The 20,544-nt window shown below is 44.7% G+C and overlaps 3 protein-coding genes across 5 annotated transcripts in view; all 3 read right to left on the bottom strand.

The window, feature by feature from the left end:
• The window catches only part of Btbd8 (BTB domain containing 8), a 70,727-nt gene extending 61,131 nt beyond the window's left edge, over nucleotides 1-9,596 (bottom strand). The window contains exons 1-2 of one of the 2 annotated variants that reach the window (XM_076546932.1): nucleotides 9,365-9,596; nucleotides 2,943-3,137 (exon numbers count right to left, since the gene is read on the bottom strand). In XM_076546932.1, the coding sequence (XP_076403047.1) occupies nucleotides 2,943-3,137; nucleotides 9,365-9,513 (344 nt within the window). In that variant the 5' untranslated portion in view covers nucleotides 9,514-9,596. The remainder of the gene's footprint in view (nucleotides 1-2,942; nucleotides 3,138-9,364) is intronic. The other variant, XM_076546931.1, reaches the window with a different exon arrangement.
• A 2,977-nt stretch (nucleotides 9,597-12,573) lies between these two features.
• Nucleotides 12,574-16,904, bottom strand: LOC102913106 (lysophosphatidylcholine acyltransferase 2B). Of its 2 annotated transcripts, none has more exons than XM_016004364.3 (2): nucleotides 16,802-16,904; nucleotides 12,574-14,344 (listed from the first exon to the last, which is right to left on the bottom strand). In XM_016004364.3, exon 2 carries the CDS (start codon nucleotides 14,226-14,228, stop codon nucleotides 12,666-12,668), a length of 1,563 nt encoding a protein of 520 aa, XP_015859850.2. In that variant the 5' UTR covers nucleotides 14,229-14,344; nucleotides 16,802-16,904; the 3' UTR covers nucleotides 12,574-12,665. The 2 variants fall into 2 exon arrangements, with proteins under 2 accessions (XP_015859850.2, XP_042113725.2); XM_042257791.2 differs by having other exon boundaries at nucleotides 16,638-16,825.
• Nucleotides 16,905-18,436: 1,532 nt separating this feature from the next.
• Ephx4 (epoxide hydrolase 4) overlaps nucleotides 18,437-20,544 on the bottom strand; it is a 32,892-nt gene continuing 30,784 nt past the window's right edge. The window contains exon 7 of the mRNA XM_016004366.3: nucleotides 18,437-19,066. Within this exon, the coding sequence (XP_015859852.2) occupies nucleotides 18,838-19,066 (229 nt within the window). The 3' untranslated portion in view covers nucleotides 18,437-18,837. The remainder of the gene's footprint in view (nucleotides 19,067-20,544) is intronic.

Genomic DNA, 20,544 nt, shown 5'->3' with positions numbered 1-20,544 from the left:
AGTCTCAGGCCACACTTAAAAAAGCTGAGTATGGCTGCACACGCCTATAACCAACCTTGGGAGTGGAGACAGGTGCATCCTGGGAGTTTGCTGGCCAGCCAGTCTAGCCAAAATGGCAAGTTTCTGATTTGATAAGAAACTTTGTCTCAAGTAAGTGGAGTGCTAGAGGAAAACACTGCCTCCTCTGGGCCCTGTGGGCAAGGCACAGGTGTAGGCAAGGCACAGGTGCAGGCAAGGCACAGGTGTAGGCAAGGCACAGGTGCAGGCAAGGCACAGGTGCAGGCAAGGCACAGGTGTAGGCACCCGCACAGGTGTAGGCAAGGCACAGGTGTAGGCACCCGCACAGGTGTAGGCAAGGCACAGGTGTAGGCAAGGCACAGGTATAGTAGGCAAGGCACAGGTGCAGGCACCCACACAGGGCCGTGTGGGAAGCAAGAGCTGATCGGGTAGGAGAAAGCAGACAAAAGCCTCGTTCGTGGCTTCTGTAGGAGGGAAGGAGGAAGACGAGGTGGTAATTGAACAGGGTTGGGGTGTGGTGCTTTGGATAATGTAGGCAGGCACATGAGTATGGGCTGGTCTCTTGCCATCTGCTACCTGGCCTGGGATGTGCAGGAGAGGGGGACGTTAAAATGTAAGAACCAGATGGAAACAGAAGGTATGCTGGTGTGCGCAGGGACTCGTGGTTGGCTGGTCTGCAAAGGTATGTTCACAGGCAACTCATTTGCTGCTTCTAGGAATTAACTAACCCTGGAAGGGGCAGTCTCTCCTCTGACGCAGTGAGAAACTCAGTGAGACTCCAGATACCAGAGCATCAGACTACAGGCTAAATGTTGTAATCTCAGAAACAGTTTTTAAAGGATACATGGCTATAGCTAAGAGGCCTCTGCTGTAACCTCAGACAGGGATGATCACCGGAGCCTAAGAACTCAAGGACAGACTGGGCAGCATGTGAGATCGCCTCTCAATACGTAAATAAATCATAAATTAAAATACATACACAGCTGGAGCGCGCACCTGAGGGGCGAATGTGAGCCTCCATGAACAAAGCCCTGCTTAAACACCACCCCCCACCCCCCCAATGCAGACAGCACAGCTAACACAACCAGGAGAATTGGCCCTCCCACTGTTGGAGCAGAGAGGAAGCGGGGACTGCCGTGCTGTGTCGGGTTCTGTTACTGATGTTAGACTGAAAATACCAAGGTCCTCTTTCTTTCTCTTCCATGTGCATATGCACTTTCACAATAAACACACGGTTAAAACCTCCTGGAAAATCAAAGGTATTTTATGATCTTAGTTGTAATCTTGAGGTCATAAAACAAGCACTGCTTTCAAATGACACCTGAGTCACATATGGTTTCAACTGTTTCTACTCTTAACTCGAGTGCATGCTAAAGTACTTACTGTAGAGTAAGTAGCAACATAAAAGAGTTTCAGGGGCTTCATGGATCAGAAGAAAGGATATAAAACAATTGAATTTCATATAGCAAAAATTCAAAATTCTTTTTTATCAAAAGTTTTATTTAAAAAAAAAGTCTAAATCAGACAAGGCATGGTAGTACATGTCTTTAATATCAGCATGCAGGAGGCAGAGACAGACAGATCTCTGTGAGTTTAAGTCCAGCCTGGTCTACAGAGCTAGCACCAGGACAGCCAGGGTTACAAGGTGAGACCCTGTCGAAAGAAAAAAGGAAGAGAGAGAGAGAAAGAAAAGAAAACCTAAGCCAATGGTTTCTATTATAATATGCCCTTTATGCTTTATGAATGACAAACTTCAATGTAATCTGCTAAAAAAATTTGGGGGGGGGCAACATATAAGTACTCTCCATATGTGAAGCCCCGGCTGAGGGATCACCTGTGAAGTGACATTTGTCAGACAATCCGACTCCAAGGAGCTTACATGACCACGACACACCATGACACTCAACGTTAACAGAGTGTGATTAAACACCCAGCACGGAGCCCATGAAAGGGAGAAAGGGAGAAAGCACAAAGCCAGCTCCTCTAACTTCCTTCTTCTGAGAAAACTGAAGCTGACAGGAACCGCACAGCAGCGGAGGGCTGAGCTCTCCTCACTCTGCCCTGCTGCCACAGAGCCAATCTTTCCTCGCCGTTCACTATGTATTTATTTATTAATTTAGACACAGGGTTTCTCTGTGTAGCCCTGGCTGTCCTGTGTAGACCAGGCTTGCCTCAAATTCACAAGACCCACCAGCCTCTGCTTCTAAAGTGTGGAGATTAGGAGTGAGCGCCACCACGGCTTGCCTCTTCCCTATCACTTCAAATATATATATTGAATTATAGTATTTTATGCGTATGAATGTTTTGCCTGCATGTGTGTCTGAATCCCATGTGTGTGCCTGGTGCCTACAGAGGTCAGAAGAGGGTGCTGCTAACCCTGGAACCAGAGTTAGGATGGCTGTGAGCTGCCATGTGGATGCTTGGAATGGAACCCAGGTCCTCTGCAAGAGCAACAAGTGCTCTAAACCATCTCTCTCCAGCCCACTTACCTATCACTTTTAATGATGGCAAATAAAGGTTAAAAATAATGTAATGTCTCCATTTCCCTATTGCTGAGATTACAGGCACATATACAACATCTGGCTGTGGATCAGTCTTGAGTTTGCCTTTGCCATACTAAGTCTCTAATACTAACTTTTTTTTTTTTTTTTTTTTTTTTTTGAGACAGGTTTTTCTGTGTGAGTCTTAGCTGTCCTGGAACTCGCTTTGTATACCAGACTGGCCTTGAACTCACAGAGATCCGACTGGCTCTGCCTCCTGAGCGCTGGGATTAAAGGTGTGCGCCACCACTGTCCGGCAATACAATGATTGAAATGAATAGGTTTTTCTTAGATTATGAAATAAGGAAAATATGCACATACATTTTTTAAAAGCCAACTATTTATCAGATTCAGATGTAAGAGGGAAGTAGCTGAGGCACTTACTGTAAAAAGGCTCTAAGTTCTGAAGCTTCAACATTGTCCACAGGAACAAGCTCATTTGTTAGGCCCCTCGGCGTCTGTCCAATGACGTGGAAATGAAAGCCAGGCGCTCTGGCTAACAAGACTGCCCTGTGCACTTTGAACAAAGAACCACCAACAGAAAGAACAGTGTCTGTGTGGATTTCTTCCCTTAAGAGCCTGTTGGGGAAAAGGGTTATAGTTGGATTAGTGATGCTTACAATAGGTAACAAGTTTTGAAACAACCTCCATACTTAGAAATACATAAGTAACGGAACAATAGAGGCCAAGCGAGCTGGCTCAGAGGGAAAAGGTGCTCATCATGTGAGGCTGGTGATTCGACTTCCTGGAACCCACATAAAGGTAGGAGAAACCAACTTTACAGAAATAATTATAGAAAAACTGAGTTTGTTTGAGTTCATTTTAAAGAACACTACACTTAATATTGGTTTTGACTCTGATTATCTAAAAACCTATAGTCAAAACAAAGAGGATTTCACTAAAAGATAAAAAATATTTTCTTAATTCTACTAATAAATCTTATTTCCTGCTACTGTCCTGGCTAGTTTTATATCAATTTGACACAAGCTAAAGTCATCTAAAAGAAGAAACCTCAATTGAGAAGATCCATCTGAGAGGCATTTTCTTAATTAAAGATTGATGGGGGAGAGCCCAGCACATGGTGGGTGATGCCATCCATTCCTGTGCTGTTGGTCCTGGTTCTTTAAGAAAGCAGTCTGAGCGAGCCATGGGGAACAAGCCAGTAAGCAGCTCCCTTCCATGGCCTCTGCATCAGCTCCTGCCTCCAGGTTCCTGTCTCATTTGAGTTCCTGTTCTAACTTCTTTCAGTGAGACTACAATGTGAAAATGTAAGCCAAATAAACCTTTTCCTCCCTAAGTTGCTTTGTTTCATAGTGTTTCAATGCAGTAATAAAACCCTAAGACAGATACTTACATTGATTTTCCTTTAAAATGTACCTTCTTGAGTTTTATAATGGAAACACAGAGCAGAAAGTTAACTTAGCTTCTGACTATTAATGAATCAATTGTTCAAAAATCATACTAAAACCGAACCAAAATGTATAAAGTCAATACCAAGAAACAAAACATAACAATAGATAATTCAGGTTAGAAACTATTACACTTTTGTTAATTACCAAGTCTGAAATGCAGCCTTGGATGTCAAGAATGTGACATTTATGCCCTTTCCCATCCCCACCACAGAATTAATCATGCTCTAATCATTACTCAGGAGATAAACCCACTTGAATCTCTAGTGTGCATATGTAGTTATGGCAAAGCCCACTGATTTCATGTATATGTAAACTGAAACAGAAAATAGCAGAAAATGTCATAATCTATTCATCTGCCTCTTTTTTTACTATGTATTTCTGCTCTCTACATATGTAAAATACTTTGTTTTACTATGCCAAATCACCGATATCATCAAGGTATGGGTTCTCAGAGGATTTCTGTATTGCAGGATATAATTGGCAATCACACCCACGCACCACAGGAGGATCATGGACTAGGTAAAGATATCCATTACAGTGAAAGCTTGGAAAGCAGCCAATGACACTCGAGGTCCCCTAAGACCAGGCTAATGGCTCCTTCCCCAATCCCATGACACCAGGTCCACGCCTCTATTACAGCACTTCTGTCATTGCATCATCATTATTTTTATGCATCTCTCCCCACTAGGTAATGAATTCCCAAAGGGCAAGAACTGCACGTCATTAGTCCACAGAACGAGCTCAGTATCTGCTTGTCCACAGATCCCATTTTACTAAAGAAAACAAATGCCTCAGAGCACAGATGCTTTGGAAACTTCACAAACGTGTTTTAGCTTAGTCAGTTTTTTTTTCCACAGATTATTTTCAAAGGTAACTAGCTTAAAGTTATACAGAGTGTGTTGTGCTGGCCACATGGATACACAGACTTCCTACTCTAGAGGCCCATACTGAGCCAAGTCTTCTCATGTGGCAAGTTCCCAGGAGATAAAGAGGCTGATCATTTAGGTAACTTACAGAAGAACCCTCTTATCCTCACAAATATATTAAAAGCCCACTCCATAATGCACAGCACCAAGCCTGGATATTTTCTCCAGACATACATACCTGCTGTAAGGTTTGATTTATATATTAGGCACATTACTTACTGATAAAATAGAATGCATACAATAATATACTACAATCAAACTTATTCAAAGTTTAACAACAGAAGTGTTTTTTTCAAATTTTATGTGAAAACTCAAATTATACACTAAATTTGTTCCTCTCTCCTTCCCAGCTTCCCTAATGACCCTAGCCCCCCTCTAATGTGAATAAGGAAGCAACATCAGTAAACATCAGTAAAACTGAGTGCTTACTGGCTCACCCAGAACTAAAAGCTAGAGGAAAAGCAGACTGGAACAAATGCCCAGCTTATTTCCACCTTTCTCTTTGCTATGTACTGATCGGACCTGCCACAGTCTATTTTATATTGCTGTGACAGTATACCACAGACAAGACATTTACAACAAACAGGTTTATTGGCTCATAGTTCCAGAGGCTAGCAACTTCTGGTCTCAAGATACTAATATCTGGTGAGGTCCTCCACGCTTCATCATCACAAGGTGGAAGGCAAGAAGGCAAGCGAGACCAAAGAGGGCCAACGTGGGTGCACCCATCCACATGGGTCAAGGTTGATGTCAAGTCTCTTCCTCAATGGTTCTCTACACTTTGAGACAGATGGTCCCCTGAACCAGAGGCTGGCTCACTCTGAGGTTACAGTGTGTGACACCATGTCCAGCATTTTTACGTAGGTTCTGGGACACTGAACTCCTCATCTTCATGTCTGAACGGCAAGCACTTTATGGTTGAGCCACCTCCCCAGCCCCAAATTCACTCTTTAATAAGGGACCCAGTTTCACCCCCAAGAATGGAACCTTCAAGGCCTCATCACCATTTAAGGACCTACTGCTCCAATGATAGTTAAATTTCAACTTGTATTTTGGAGAGGACAAATATTCAAATCAGAGCATAACCTATATAAAGCATTTTGGACTCCTATTAAAGTTTAGTTACTACTAAACATTGTGTAAGTATGAACTGTGTAACAAGAACATGAAGACAACTGAAAGACTAAAACGTAGTGCTTACCCCGTGGAGTTTTAAGTATAGAAGAGAAAACCAGGTCTGGAAATTGAAAGAACATGATACATCCAAAAGCAAGCAAACTCCCTGACCCCAACCCATCCACCCAGACAAGACACCACGCAAGACTGTATATGAGGTACTTTATTAAATGTGATCTTTAAAGACTTTGTAAGAGTTGGTCAGGAAAGCAAAGCAGGAGGGGGTTTCTGGCTTTGTTCTTTACAACGTAAGTACAAATGATCCACAGGGTGCTTGGGGGTGGCACACAGCAAGGGGGTTTAAAGGCAAAAACACACCCTGGAGTCTCACTCTGCAGCTGCAGACATGGAGGAGAAGAAGAGGAGAGGAACTTAACAGACCCCACTCCTGGAGCAGAGTCAACTGCTTGAAATCCACCTTTTAGTGATCAGTCATTCGTTGGGCAGAGCGGGACTTGAAGTGAGGACGCAAACTCCTTTACAGTACAAACATGACCCCAGGAGCACGAGCCAGGTGAGGGTCAGTGGCGGCAGAGGATGAACTTAAAACGCAGGTAATAAAACCAGAGTTGACTGGACATAGAAGTGACAGTGGAAAATCTCTGGTTTGGATAACTGGATGCTGGTGACGCCACCGACCTTTAATCTGTAGTTGCTTGCCCTGTTTCTCTCGTCAGCTCATCTCTTCAGATGCATCTCTACTTGTCTTCCTGAATATGCATGACACAGTCAGTTGTCTTAGGTTTGGAGCCTCTGCCCACTGTCTTCTTTCTCAGCCGGCCCACCTGTGTTCAGTCAACAACCCTGTTAACCCTCCATTCCCACTGTCAGTATGGCATCCCCAACTACCACAAAATCTCGTAGCTGACTTGTTTCTGACTTCTCTTTTTCTCAAAGTCAAGATCTAGATGTTAATTCTGATTTTTTTTAGAAACACCAATAGCTCTACAAACTACCTGCAGAGTCCACCCCAAACATTTAAGTAGAGAAAGACAGCTACTATCTACAGTTTTAGTCTGTCTGTTTATCCTCACATGCTGCTGTTTTGTCTGCCACGACCACAGACATCTTCCAGATAAAACAGTCTGTCTTAGTGAGAGTTACTGTTGCTGTGATGAAACACCATGACCAAAGCAACATGGGGAGGAAAGGGTTTATTTGGCTTACACGTCCATAGCGTCGTCCATCACTGAAGGGAGTGAGGACAGGAACTCAAACAGGGCAGGAACTTGAAGGCAGGAGCTGATGCGGAAGCCATGGAGGGGTGCTCCTTCCTGTGTTGCTCAGTCTGCTTACCATGGCCTGGGCCCTCCCCCATCAATCTCTAATTAAGAAAATGCCTAGTATGGATCCTATGGAGGCATCTTCTCAGTTGAGGTTTCTTTCAGATGACTCTAGCTTGTGTCAAGTTGACATAAAACTAGCCAGGACACAGTCAAATCTACTTATATGACCCTGGTTTTTGCCATATATCCCAACACCTCTATCTCATCTGAACTGGGCTGCATACTAAGGCGTTAGCTTAATACCTTATTTAAGCAAGGTAACTTCTGCAAGACAGTCTATGATAATCTGGGGACCAAGTGGTAGCTCTCCAAGAGTGCACACCCTTCCCTGCTCCAGGGAAGGAGTGGTCGTGAGACGACACGCGTGTCCTCCCCAGGAGCCCACCCTCAGTGCAGCTACTTGCAGCATGAAGGCAGAGCTTCCTCCATCTTGTATCCTTGCTGAAGCCATTTCAGGCTTAACTAGAATTTGATCTCCTCAGTAGAAAATCACATGAAAAGTTACCCAGCTCCAGTGCAGGAACCCGAAGTCAAGGCGGCCCAGCTAACATAGCCTCTGTTAAACTGTGCAAACCTCCCCTGCAGCTAACCTCTGTTACAGTGATTGCTTGTGAGGAAACTCCCCCTGCAGCTGCAGGTTTTGCCTTTAAGAGCCCCTTGCTATAAATGCTCAGGACGACACTTAGATCCCTGAATACCTAAGTGTAGTCCCAGCTCACAGTGCTAGTTTCCATTGGCTATAAACTGAGTGGTCATCTCTGGTGGGCAGGCTCCCCATAACAGCAGAAAGCAGCTTTCCTGCTTTTCTGAGTCCAAATTCATTAACTTTTCCTCCTTCCTACCCTTTTCTTTTAGACACTGGCCTAGACACTCCAGGCTTTCTCACTCTTCTTTGGAAAGACCCCACACATCTCTTGGTACTTGTCTTCTGCTGGGGGGCCCGACAGCTCTCTCAGACCCAGGCACCTGACAAGATTTACAGCTTGCCTATGAGTCTGTTTTTAAATTATTTTATTAACGAGACTATAAATCCAAAGAAGAGAAGGTTGGTTTTCTTGGTAACATATAGATCCCAAAAAACAAACAAAAAAACAAAAGAGAGATTTGTAGAACAGGGGTCAGAGAAATAATGGTTCAGAGGTTAGAAGTACATACTGGTTTTGCAGAGGATCTGCGTTTGGTTCCCTTCACCCACATCGTTATAGAAATAAGCCTTCCCACTGAGAAATCACTCTCCACCCTTCGCATGTGTCTGGCTACGGCTAATTAATGCCCAAGGCAGAGCTGGCCACGAACAGATTTTACTAATGTGTACACACCTCAGACTAAGGCATTTCACAGTCGCTGTCATCCTTAAATCCCCGGGTTGCACTCTGAACAATTTAAACAGAGACAAGAGACTGCAAGTTTGGCCACTTGGGCAGACTGGGTGTTTGCACAGCAAAGATAGTGCCAGAATTATTTTAAATACACCAGTGGAGTTCTTTTAGCATAGCTGTTACCCAGGGTTATTTTTCCCACTTGGCATTGTTTTCCTGACAGAAGCGAGGGGAGGGGGAATGGGGATGGGGAGGAGGACCCGTAATGGCAGACTAGGAGTTAATGGTCGCTGTGACCCTGCGCGGGCCCCTGTTAGAAGCATGTTGTCCTGTCCTTCGTTCCAAGTGAACACTCGTTTTCCTAATCGCATCCTTTTCTCACAACTTTTTAAGGACACGGTTTACGTTCCAGGGCCTGGACGCCGTTCGACCTCAACAACAGCCCGCTGCCCGTGTGTAAATCTTCGGGCACGAACCGGCGGCGCGGCTGCGCATCCCTGTAGTTGGAATGTCTGTCCTCCTGAATGCGGTGTGTGGGGTCTGCAGCGCTGACACTGGTCCCTTCGGTCGGGCAGAGCCGCTCGGGGAGATGGGGCGCCGGGCGAGCGCCCCACAGGTGCCTGGGCACCAGAGCGAGGCGGGGAGGGAGGGAGGGAGGGAGGGAGCTGCGCCGCTCCCGCCTCCTACCTGAGCACGTCGCGGCTGAGCTGCTCCGACACCACCGCCTTCAGCCGGCGCCGCTCCCCGGGCCCCTTCCGGGGCGGCCCCTTCCTGCCAGGGCCCGGGGACCTCAGAAGCGCCGCGGGGGCCGCGCCGCCCGCTGCACAGTGGGCCATGTCGACCACGGAGCCCGGCGTGCCAGGCCCCGCGCGACCGGAGGGGGGCGTTCCCGCTCGCCCCGCCGCGCCGCCGAGCCCGCCCCCCGGAGCAAAGGGCCCGCCCCGCCGCGTGTGCAGCCGGGGCCCTAAAGGCGGCGGACGCGGTACCAGGAGCCCGCGGTCACGTGACCCGGGCTCCGCCGCGCGCAGGCGCACTCGCTCTGTTGACAGCGGCCGGCTGGCGCCCTCCTGGTGTCCGGGAAGAGGAAGTCCCCAGAGCTTTATTCTGTTCTTTAAGGAGGTTCTTTATTCTGTTCTCCGTGGAGGGCTGCGTCCTCTGTCCTCTTTATCCACGAAGGACGGGCTCACCAGACTTTCCCGGTAGAGTCTTAGGTCGCGAGCAAGAAGGGAGATACAGATACGCCTGGGTGTATGTTTTATTTTGCGGAGGGTCATCACGGAAACTTCACATTCCTAACTGCGGTCCTCAGCCTCTCTTCCCAAAGCTGCTCACCTGTGTGAAGGTCGGGTCCAGTTTCTAACAGTCTCTGATTCGAGACTCAGGATCCTGGGGGAGATTGTCCAGCCGCAGGGCAGACCACGGTGACGGTCTCTGCAGATATGCGGAGCAGAGCAGAGCATTGCTCTTGGTCCCTGTCTCTGTTTACGTACTGCCCAGACCGCGTCTTGAGGTTCTAGGCCTGTGTCTGGTCATCTTGAGTGAGTGATGTCCCTGGCTTCTGGTTCAGGTGCAGCCTTGGGTGCAGTGAGGATCCTGACTAAGCTACTTTTGCGTGTCTAAAAGGCATTTCTCACTATGTTCATTACACCTTCCTGAAGCTCTGCTTTGAGTAATAAATGCTTTTGGTTAAGATAAACTTGAGAGTTAACCCTCCTACCATGGCTCTTTACGCTCATGCCTGCTTGACTCCCCTTACCCCGTTTTTGTTTCCATATCACCACTGTTACATTATCTGTCCCCCTTTAGAGGCTCCCCCACACCAGTAGTCCTTTTTAAGTTGTATGGCTTTTATGGTATTCTACGTTGAACACACAACTCTAAAGATCCCAAGCTAGGATCCGCTTTTATTAGTGCAAACTTTCAGTGTGTAGGTACAAAGGAAACTCCATTTCCCCAAATTACGGTGGTTAAACAAAAGTTAACATTCCTCAGGAACTTGTGAAGCCAGTTTTCCTCTACCAAAAGGAGCCTCTCCTTTGTCGCTGGCGGAAGGGACAAATGGCTGTTTTTGTGTCATGCTGGCCTCCACGCTGTCAGTGCCATTATTACCTGTTACACATTTCAGAGTCCATGTTAGCGTCCATGGCCTTCTGTTCCCCCCAGCTACTCATTCTCTTTATAACCTGGCTCTTTGGCCATACTCCTTTTTTCCCCCCTCTGTCTCTCGCTCTTGCTCTGCTCCTGCTTCTCATGGCCAGGTCTAGTTTGCTGGCCATGTTCAGTCTACTACTGGCTATCTGTGCTCTGGACTCTTCCATAGTTTCACTTTTCTTTACAGCTGAATAAAATTCCATTATGTATTGTCAGGTCCAAAGGGTATCCCAAGCACTCCCAAAGGGCAGGCCCACTGACTTGGTCCAAAGTTGAGTCTAGGATCAGCTTAAGATGAACTGTAAAAAGATTTCTGCTGCTTAAATTAAAGACAGAATTTCTCAGGAATTTGTGAAACACATTCCTTGTGTGCCAAAAGGAGTCATTTCCCTTGCCTCTTGCAGAAGGGATGTATGGTTCTCTGTTGGTATACACCTATGGCACCCATCAGCATTTCAAAACCCATGCTAACCTCCAGCCCCCTACAGTTCCTTACAAGTATCCAGTATACATTTCAGTATCCACACTAGCCTCCCGGCCCTTCTCACACATACCCACTCTTCCTCCACAATGCTAGCTCCCAGGCTGTTGTGGCTCCCAGGCTTCGCTCCTCCCAAATAGCTATCCATTCTCTGTATAAAAGCAAGGTTTTCTTCCACCTGCCCTCACTATTCTCACTTCTCTAGCAGATGACCCTAGCTGTGTCCAGTCTGTTTTATTTCTCTCTCTGCTTTGGGCTCTTCCAGATGCCTCTGGCTGTTCTCTCTCTCTTTTACACACACACACACACACACACCTTCCTCCTGATGAAGGAGTGGCCATTTCAGTGGCTTCCTTCCCACGGCCTCACGTGTATATACACATTTTTATCCATTCTATATGTAGACTGATTCCATTTCTTATACATTGTGAATAAAGCATCACCAAACATGGTTGAGCAAATATCTCTATGGTAGGATATAGAATTCTTTTAATGCCTTCTTGGGATGTTTTCTCTGTCAATTAAAGAATTAAAAGGCAGGAAAGATGTTACCAGAAATCCTAGGGAGTCCCAGTGGAGACATTATATGATACCTGGCAAATCAGGGTCCCCTCATTGGGGTTCTTAATCTTATTAAAATAATTTAAGAATGAAAACAAACAGGAGCTTGAGGACCATTTATTATCGATTTAAAGAAAAACCCTGGGGGCAAGCAAGCTATAAATCTATCTATGTGTTAGGTTGCAAAGCTGTGCTCCTGCCTCTATTTTCTGTGCACTACAGGCATGTGCCATTGTGCCCAACAAACATTATCTTAAGGGGGACAAAAGGTATTATAAAAACCTAATTGAAATTCCTCAAGTGTATTTTAAATATGATTAAATATCTGTGTTGGTTAGTTTCTGCCAGCGTGACACAAACAGGGTCCTTTGGGAAGAGAGAATCTCAACTGAAGAATTCTCTGCATCAGGCCGGTCTATGGACAAGTCTGTGGTGCATTTTCTGGATTACTGATTGATGTGGGAGGTCCCAGCCCACTCTGAATGGTGCCTTCCCTGGGCCAGTGGTCCTGAGTTGTATAAGAAAAGAAGCTGAGTGAGCCACGGGGAAGCAAACCAGTAAGCAGCTTCCCTCCATGATTCTCATCTCTGCTCCTGCTTGAATGCTTGCCCTGGCTTCCCTCAGTGATGGGAATAAACACTTTCTTCCCCAAGTTGCTTTTTGAGGACAGTATCTGTGCCACTTAGAGTAAAAACCACTGAGCTTTTCCACAATTGATACTTTTTTTATTTAGTTCATGGTTTCCAACTAAAAGTTCTTCCCCTGTTTCCAAAATGACCTGAACATTTTTTAATGCTACAGATGCACTTTTACTTCTTGTGGTAATGAATATACATAGGCTGCCTGGAGGTCTAGGTATGAATTAAATAATTTGGCATAGGCTGGATGCTTCAGGGCAAACTTCCTAAAGGTCATGTATGACACTTGCGCTGAATCCTTGCCAGCTATCTGCTGAAAGAGTGTGGAAACATCTAGGTTTGGCACTCCAAAAGCTGCACGGAGTATAGTTGTTAACTCTTGTTCTGTTATATAGCCGTCCTCATCAAGATCAAAAAGTTTAAATGACATTTGCAGAATCTTCTCCGTGTTGGAAGGGTTGCACAGGACAGTTAGACCTATCACATACTCTCGGAAGTCTATGGTGCCATCGTGATTCCTGTCAAAGAGAGAAAAAAGCTGTCTCAAGGGCTCTGAAATTGGGAGTTTTAAATGATTTGAAAACTCTTCAATTCCAATCTTGCCTCCTTTTGAGGAGACTGCAATTGCAGCATATTTATCCAAGTGCTTGTGGATATTGTCCCAATCTAATTTCAATTTCTGACTGATTTTCGTAAATTCCACCAAACCAGCTTCCATGGGTAGTTGAAGGGCACCAGCAGAAATCATCAGTCTGCAGTCTTCGAAAGTGTGTTCCGTCACAGGGAGTCTCAAAGCATTTGCCATGTTGATTCGGACTGTGTTGGCAAAAAGGACGGGGTCTTTCTTCTCTTCTTCACTCGGGATATAAACAGGCATAAACTCAACTTCCACTCTAGTGAAGGGCTGACTCAGAGTTAGCATACATGCCTGGAAGCCTGTGAACCCCTGCCAGGTCCAGGTCACGGTGTCCAGGGTGTTGGGGTACCTCAGCAGCACCGGCTGCACAGGGACGCCTGGGGAGAAGGCTCCTAGTTTAAACGTGACCAGACAGGAGCGATTGGTGCATACTCCCTCCGGGAAAATCAGAATCTGCGGCCACTTCATTTTGGATATCACTCGAGTCAGGATTTCATTCCGGGTAGTCTTTCTAGAATTAGGGTCTTCGCGTTTCACAAGCACAGGCTGAGTTGACAGGAGGCATTTCCCAGCCAATGGAATCTGCACATTCTGACTTGCAGAGACCACAGAAGGGAGCCCTGCCACAATGACGGCGATGGCGTCAAAGAAGGTGGAGTGTGGCGCGGTGACGAAGATGGGGGCCTCCTCTCTGGTGGCCCTTTTCCCCTTCACCTTAATCAGGAACCCGGCAAGAAAGAACGTCATACGAAACAGGAAGAGGAGCGCCGGCTTCATCAGATGTTTCCGCCAACTCTTCATGGGTTTGGTAGGTTGAGAAGGCAAGTTAATGGTGGTGAGTGTGGCCATCGGCCAGAGGAAGATGAAGAGGAAGGCGATGCAGGACACACGCACAGGTACCAGCACGGTCCCCAGGAGGATAGTGCAGGCCCAGCGCCAAGCACTGAGGTGAGTGTGCTGCATGAAGGGGTTGGCCACCGCCGGGGAGAATAAGGACCTGTTCACCTCCCGGGCAATCCCGCTGTCCCACACCTCCAACTCGGTGGTGTCTGTGGTCAGTCTGCGCTGGGTCAGATGAGCCATGACGCCTGCTTCTCAGCATGTGAGTATCCCTTTCCCCACATTCAGGAACCATTTCCATTTGCACATAATTAGCACTCTTACAGCCAATTATTGGTTAATAGGAAATGATGCATTACCTTTAGAAATCAGAAAAAAAATCACAGGGGAATTAGGATCTCATCAAGACAACACCACAGTGTGTTGTTTTGACAGGTACGGTTTAAATTTTTCACATAACAATGTCTGGTACTTATTCATATATACTTACTAAGGAGATACTAATTTGAATGAATAAATATTAATTACAACTTTCAAATTTAAGTGATAATGCCAGTAAGTTTTGCTATGGGCTGCTTTGAAAACTCATGAAATTCATCCATTGTCCCTACAGAATGATTTCTTTGCTGATGGTCATATCTCTTTAGGCTAAGAAGGCTAAGTAATGGCACCTTAAACACTTGGGTCATGAGCACTTTTCCATACACATAGAAATTCAGGGAGGAATAGATTTGAAGAGAGGAAGAGGTGGGGGAGAGAGGGTAATGGACTCTGTGACCTGAGGGTAGGAGGGCTTTATATGGAAGGAAGGGGACCAGTAGGAAGCGGAGGACAAAGGGGATGGGGGAGGGTGAGTGTGAAAAAAGCATGACATATGTGAGTGAAATGCCATAATGAAACCCACCACTTAGAAAATTAATAATTCAAAAAGGAAAAATTAGAGCACATTAATTCTAATAGGTCAGAATTGACCATGGCATGTGGGATTTATTACCAGGAGCATCCCCGGCAGTGGACAGGTCCCACCAGAGGATGATGTAAGGAGTTGGCGAGGGAAGGAGGTGAGCCAGGCCAGGGTAGTGGTGAGAATCTTGCAGCCTGACTGACTAGCAGCCAAAGTGCTTCTTTATACATACAGAATTCAGTAAGCAGGCATAGATTCATGTAGTTCCAAAACACAGATCATATCATTTTTGGTTTTGGACATGTGTTTCACTTTCTTTTGCATAACTTTTAGTCATGATTAATAAATTATGACAGAACAGAGTTGTCATTTCCAATCATTTTCCCTCAAGTTTTGTCATCATTAATAAACAATTATCATTTTTACTCATTAACCCGTAATCCAGTTTTTAAGAATCTAGAGGCATATGACAGCCTGTTCTCAGTCTGGTAGCTCTGGTTGCTACAAGGACACTAGACCAAAACAAAATCTTCAAGATACCCTGGGCATTTTGCCATGTCCTAAGCAGTGTATTATTAACTCTTAGTGGTCAGAGTGCCCAAGAAAAGTCTCAAGTCAAAGCTACTGCAGTTATTATTCAAATTCTGGCATAATACAATGTTTACATTTTATATATTCATAAAATTTTTATATGTCTAATCCTGGCATTCTGTCGTTCCTTGGTCATGTGACACCACAGTGACTCTGCATGTGCTAACTTTTCTAAGAAAGGGAGGTCCTGACATCTCATTCTTATATCACTTTTACTTCATTCTTTGTTTATTAATAAGTTTCTGTATGGGGTGGAGGTAACCAGCTAGTCTAACTTTATTGCTGTATATGCCACATAATTACCTGAGTGTACAGTGGAAAGAGGCTTACAATCTGATCTGTGGGTAACTCCTCTAGCCCACCAAATCATGTTGATCTTTTCAAGTTTACTTTGTTTTGATTACCTTGTTCCTGAGTAAGTACATGGACAAATGTTTCAAGACTGTCTCATAGCCTCATAAAGAGACCTCTGGCTTCTTTATGTGTATTATAACCTCCAAGGTGTAAAGAAGACCTTCAAGTAGATAAGGATGTCTCCTTACAAGAGGAAGTGGTACTATGTTCAGGACTTTCCTGGGGAGGCTTAGAAGCAATACTCCTGGGAGAAGGCATAAATGATTCATAAGAAAATTTCCATTGACCCAATATCCTCCAATTGTACAAATATTAAAAGTCCCCCAAGTATGCAACAGGTGGAGATGAAAACCAAAGGTGGCATGGCGGCCATCATGCGGCTCAGCTTTGCTGGATCTTTGTCAAGCAGCTGTGCTGGCTTTGTGACTTCTGCCATTCCCATCAGCTATGGCTGTGCTCATTTATAATGTTAAGATCAGCCTATATGACCCAGTCAACACTCTAAACTGATACTACATGAGAAAAAAAACTATAAAATCAACTTTGTCAGTAAGTGGGCTTTGAATAAAGTAAGATCTACTTTACTATGTCAACACAGTCTCCAGGACATGTCCCTTCTTTGATGCTGTCCTTTGGAAGCCCAGTCAGTGCGAACCAGGCTTTCTTCTAGACCTGGTAGCATTCTTGACTTTGGCAATGCTGTATTGAGGATTCCTGCTATGTTTGCTAATTTCTAATTTGAATTCCTTTTCCCTGAACTAAAATGATTATTTAAGCCCCTGAGTTTCCATCTGTTGACGTACATTAGGTTAGCCATACACCAGGAAGAGTGCTATGGATACCAAAGCTTGATAAGCAAGGTGTCAGCCACTGGAAGGCCACTTCCCAGTGCCAGCATTCACACACGGGGACAAGTTACACGTCAAACTTCTTCTCCTATCTTTCCATTGCTGATGATACTCCCTACCTTATGCTTTTGTTATGAGCCTCCAGCATAATGTTCATAAACAAACTGAGCTTTTATTGTTGCTATGGCACAGTAAGAATTCTGAGGACACTCCACACTCTCCTGTCACTATCAGGACTGTCTGTAATGAAGGAAATGTCACTAGGGTACTGTGACTTGCCAAATGCTCATAAATGTCTCCTTTGCCAAAGAAGACATCCCAAGACAGTGGGCAGCAGCAGACTGGAGTCACACTGCCCCCTCTCCTGTGACTACAATGTTCATTTCTACCTTCAGCTTTCTCCTATTAAAAAAAAAATTTACTAATTTTTTGTCTTATGTGTATTAGTGCGAGGGTGCCAGATGCCCTGGAACTGGAGTTACAGACAGTGAACTGTCATGTGGGTGCTGGGAATTGAACCCGGGCCCTCTGGAAGAGCGGGCAGCGCTCTTAACCCCTAAGCCATCTCTCCAGCCCCTCTTTCAGTTTTCATTCTGTATATAGTTCTTAGAAAAAGTTATCACGCCATCTTTCTTTTATATTCCATGTGCCTGATGTGGTGTGGTGTAATATTTGATTATAACATATTGCATTAGTTAGTCCCTGGCCCCTCATTCATGGTTTCAATTATCTGTGGTCCACCAGGGTTTAAAAATATTAAGTGAAATTTAAAAAAATCAAGTGAGAACACAGAAATAATGCATAAATGTTTTAAATTGTACAATAGTCTGAGTGGTGTGATAAAATCTCCACTGTTCAGCTTCATCCCTTCTGGAGATGTAAATTATCTCTGTCTGGGATAGTCAGGCTGATGTGGATCTATCCAGCCAACTTTCAGATCAACTGCTCTGATGTGCAGCACTTATGTAAAATAAAATCTGCATTTTGCTCAATGTTACTTAATTTCACTCACTAATGGCCCCCAAAATGCCAAAGAGAAGCCCTGTAAATACTACTTCTAATTGAAAAGGGAAATGTTTTCCATGACAAAAAAAAAAAAACACTGTAGCTGGGTGTTGGTGGCGCACGCCTTTAATCCCAGCACTCGGGAGGCAGAGGCAGGCGGATCTCTGTGAGTTCAAGGCCAGCCTGGGCTACCAAGTGAGCTCCAGGAAAGGCGCAAAGCTGCACAGAGAAACCCTGTCTCGAAAAACCAAAAAGAAAAAAAAAAACTGTAAACATGGGAGAGAGAAAAAGAGATTAATGCTGTTTGGTTATCATACCTCAGACTGAAAGAGTTATGGACACAGTAGATGGTGAGGGCTTAATTAAGAGGAGAAGTTATTGATCATATAGGGTTTGTTCATCTACAATTTGACATCAGCTGGGGTCTTGAGACTGCATTTATTCACTAAGAAGATATCTGAATGTCTACAATGTAGCAGGCCTTTATTCTAGACAATGTACATCAGCTTTGAAAAAAATTAAAAATCTTGTCCTGTAAAATTTGTACTAGTGTACAAAGGAATTACAGTATTCATTTCTAACTGCATTGAAGGGGTAAAAATGTGTTTTCCTACTTGGTTGTTATAGCATGTACCAATTTCAAATAGTTTAATCATTCATCACAAATAGAACTTAAGGCCCATTTTCAGAAATACTCATCTAGCTAAGTTTACATTCAAATTCCTTTATATATTATAAATCCACAGGAGTTGATGACGGGATTTTATTGGCTAAAAAAATAGTAAAAAATAATGTTTTAACAATGAAATTAAAATGTTCGCATTGCAGATCTGCCTTTTATACTACACAGCTCATATTCATGTATATTTATAAAAGGCACCATATGTTAATATGATAAAGCAAGAAGCCAAACCTGAGCCATTTTTCCCAATTACCTTTTTGTATAACTATTATTTTAAGGCAGATGTTTCTCTGTGCAGAAATAGACAGTGAAAAAAATTACATAGGTTTTTTTCAATACCATCTTTCACTATATTTATTTATAATCAAGCATATTAAAACAGGGTTTTTTTCTAATAAAATGTAAGTTGAAGAACAAGGTTTAAGAGGTTTTCGAGATTCCATTATAGACTCCTCATCGGCGATAAAGTCATTCTCTTCTTGTCTCTTCTCTTAGGAATGCCCATATCAGCCTGTTCACTATGTCAGGTTGGTCCTGCTGAAGCCAGTGGCTACCTTCTGACAAAATGGTGAGTCTGAAATAGTTTTTAACATAAACCTTTGTGACTTCGGCCATCTCAGCCTCCATAAACGCATCTTCCTCTCCCCACAGGAGTAGCGTGGGCGTCGTCACCATGTGATGTTTGAGAGGCAGGCAGCTGTGAAATCAAAACGCCTTGGCTTGAGAATCATCGGGAAAGTCTGAGTAATATTCTTCCATAACATTCATGGAGACTGTGCATTCCTCAAATACCTCTCGCTAAAGGGGTGAAAATTGGTTCTTGGGAGGGTAGAAGAGCCTCACATTTTATTCATAAAACATAGATATGCAGAGATTACAAACATATTAAATTTTCATGGGGCAGGGTGATTTGAGGGGGAAATGTCTTTAGAAGCCCCCTTGGGAAGTGATAATGAGGAATGGATGTAAAGCACCACATTCGATAGTTTGGCTAATTATGCTGAGTGTGTGGGTGAATGTTATCTCAGTCCTCAGGAGGCAGAGGCAGGACATCCATCACTTCAAGTTCAAGGCTAACCTGGGCTACAGAGTGAATTCCAGGACAACATTGGCCAAAGTTGAGACTCTATCTCAAAACAAATTAAACATACACAAGGAAAGCAAAAAAGGGGATCTAATAAAAGCTTGTCAGTAAAGTGAGGGGGCAGCCAGCCTGCACTTACCATCTGCAGAGGGGGCAGCCTGCACTTATCATCTGCGGAGGCCAAGGCAGGAAGTGCTCTGGGGTCTGCTGACCTGCCAGCCTAGTCTCATCCTCAATCCCCAGCTACCCAGTAAGAACCAGCTCAAAACACAAGGTGTGTGGCTCTGAGCGGGGACACCCAGGCTGTTGTCAACACCAAAGGACACACACACCTACACATACACTCACACACAGAACCAATTGTCTTAGCTTTTATAAAGCGGAATTTTGTGCAAGGCCAACCAGGGCTACACAGTGAGACTCTGTCTAGAGAAGAAAACAAATGGAAAAAGAGACAACATAACCCACACAAACAAAACCATGACTTCTGCCTTCCACAGGCTTCCTGTCTCCTGGAGATAACGGTACTTCCTCCTGGCCATGCAGGTCTTCCCGGTGGGCAGTTATAGTAAAAACAAAGAAAGAACTTAAGAAAGGGCAGAAAGATAAGAATGCTTTTCCTCTTATGGGGAGTTCTTGATCCTTTGTCTTTTGGTCATGATGGATTATAACCTATATAACTTGGGACTGTGAACTGAAACAAATCCTTTCCCCCTTAATGGCTTTTGTCAGAGTATTCTGTCACAAAGCAGAAAAGGAACCAAGACACTGACATACTGATTGTTTGTTTGTTTAGACATGACTTTACTGTGTAGCTCAGGCTGGCCTTGAATTTGTGATCCTCCTGCCTCAGCCTTTCCAGTGCTGGAGTCACACACCATACATCACCATGCCGGTTTGCTGCCATTGTTTTGGTTATCTGATTTTATTGCTCTCTCTCTTCTTTTTCCTCTTTCCCTGACTCTTCTGAACTGGGAGTCCACCCCTACGGATACTGGCTTAAAAACACCACAGATAGTCGGCTGCTATCGCTCTCCCTCCTCCCATGCCCCTCTCCCTCCTCCCACGCCCCTCTCCCTCCTCCCACGCTC

This window comes from Peromyscus maniculatus, chromosome 10 (genome assembly GCF_049852395.1).
Source record: "Peromyscus maniculatus bairdii isolate BWxNUB_F1_BW_parent chromosome 10, HU_Pman_BW_mat_3.1, whole genome shotgun sequence".
NCBI classification, from domain to species: domain Eukaryota; kingdom Metazoa; phylum Chordata; class Mammalia; order Rodentia; family Cricetidae; genus Peromyscus; species Peromyscus maniculatus.
This window is presented reverse-complemented; position numbering and strand designations above follow the sequence as displayed.

Excerpts from the sequence above, each read along its gene's own strand:
- LOC102913106 (XM_016004364.3), bottom strand. The coding sequence starts at position 14,228 with ATGGCTCATCTGACCCAGCGCAGACTGACCACAGACACCACCGAGTTG.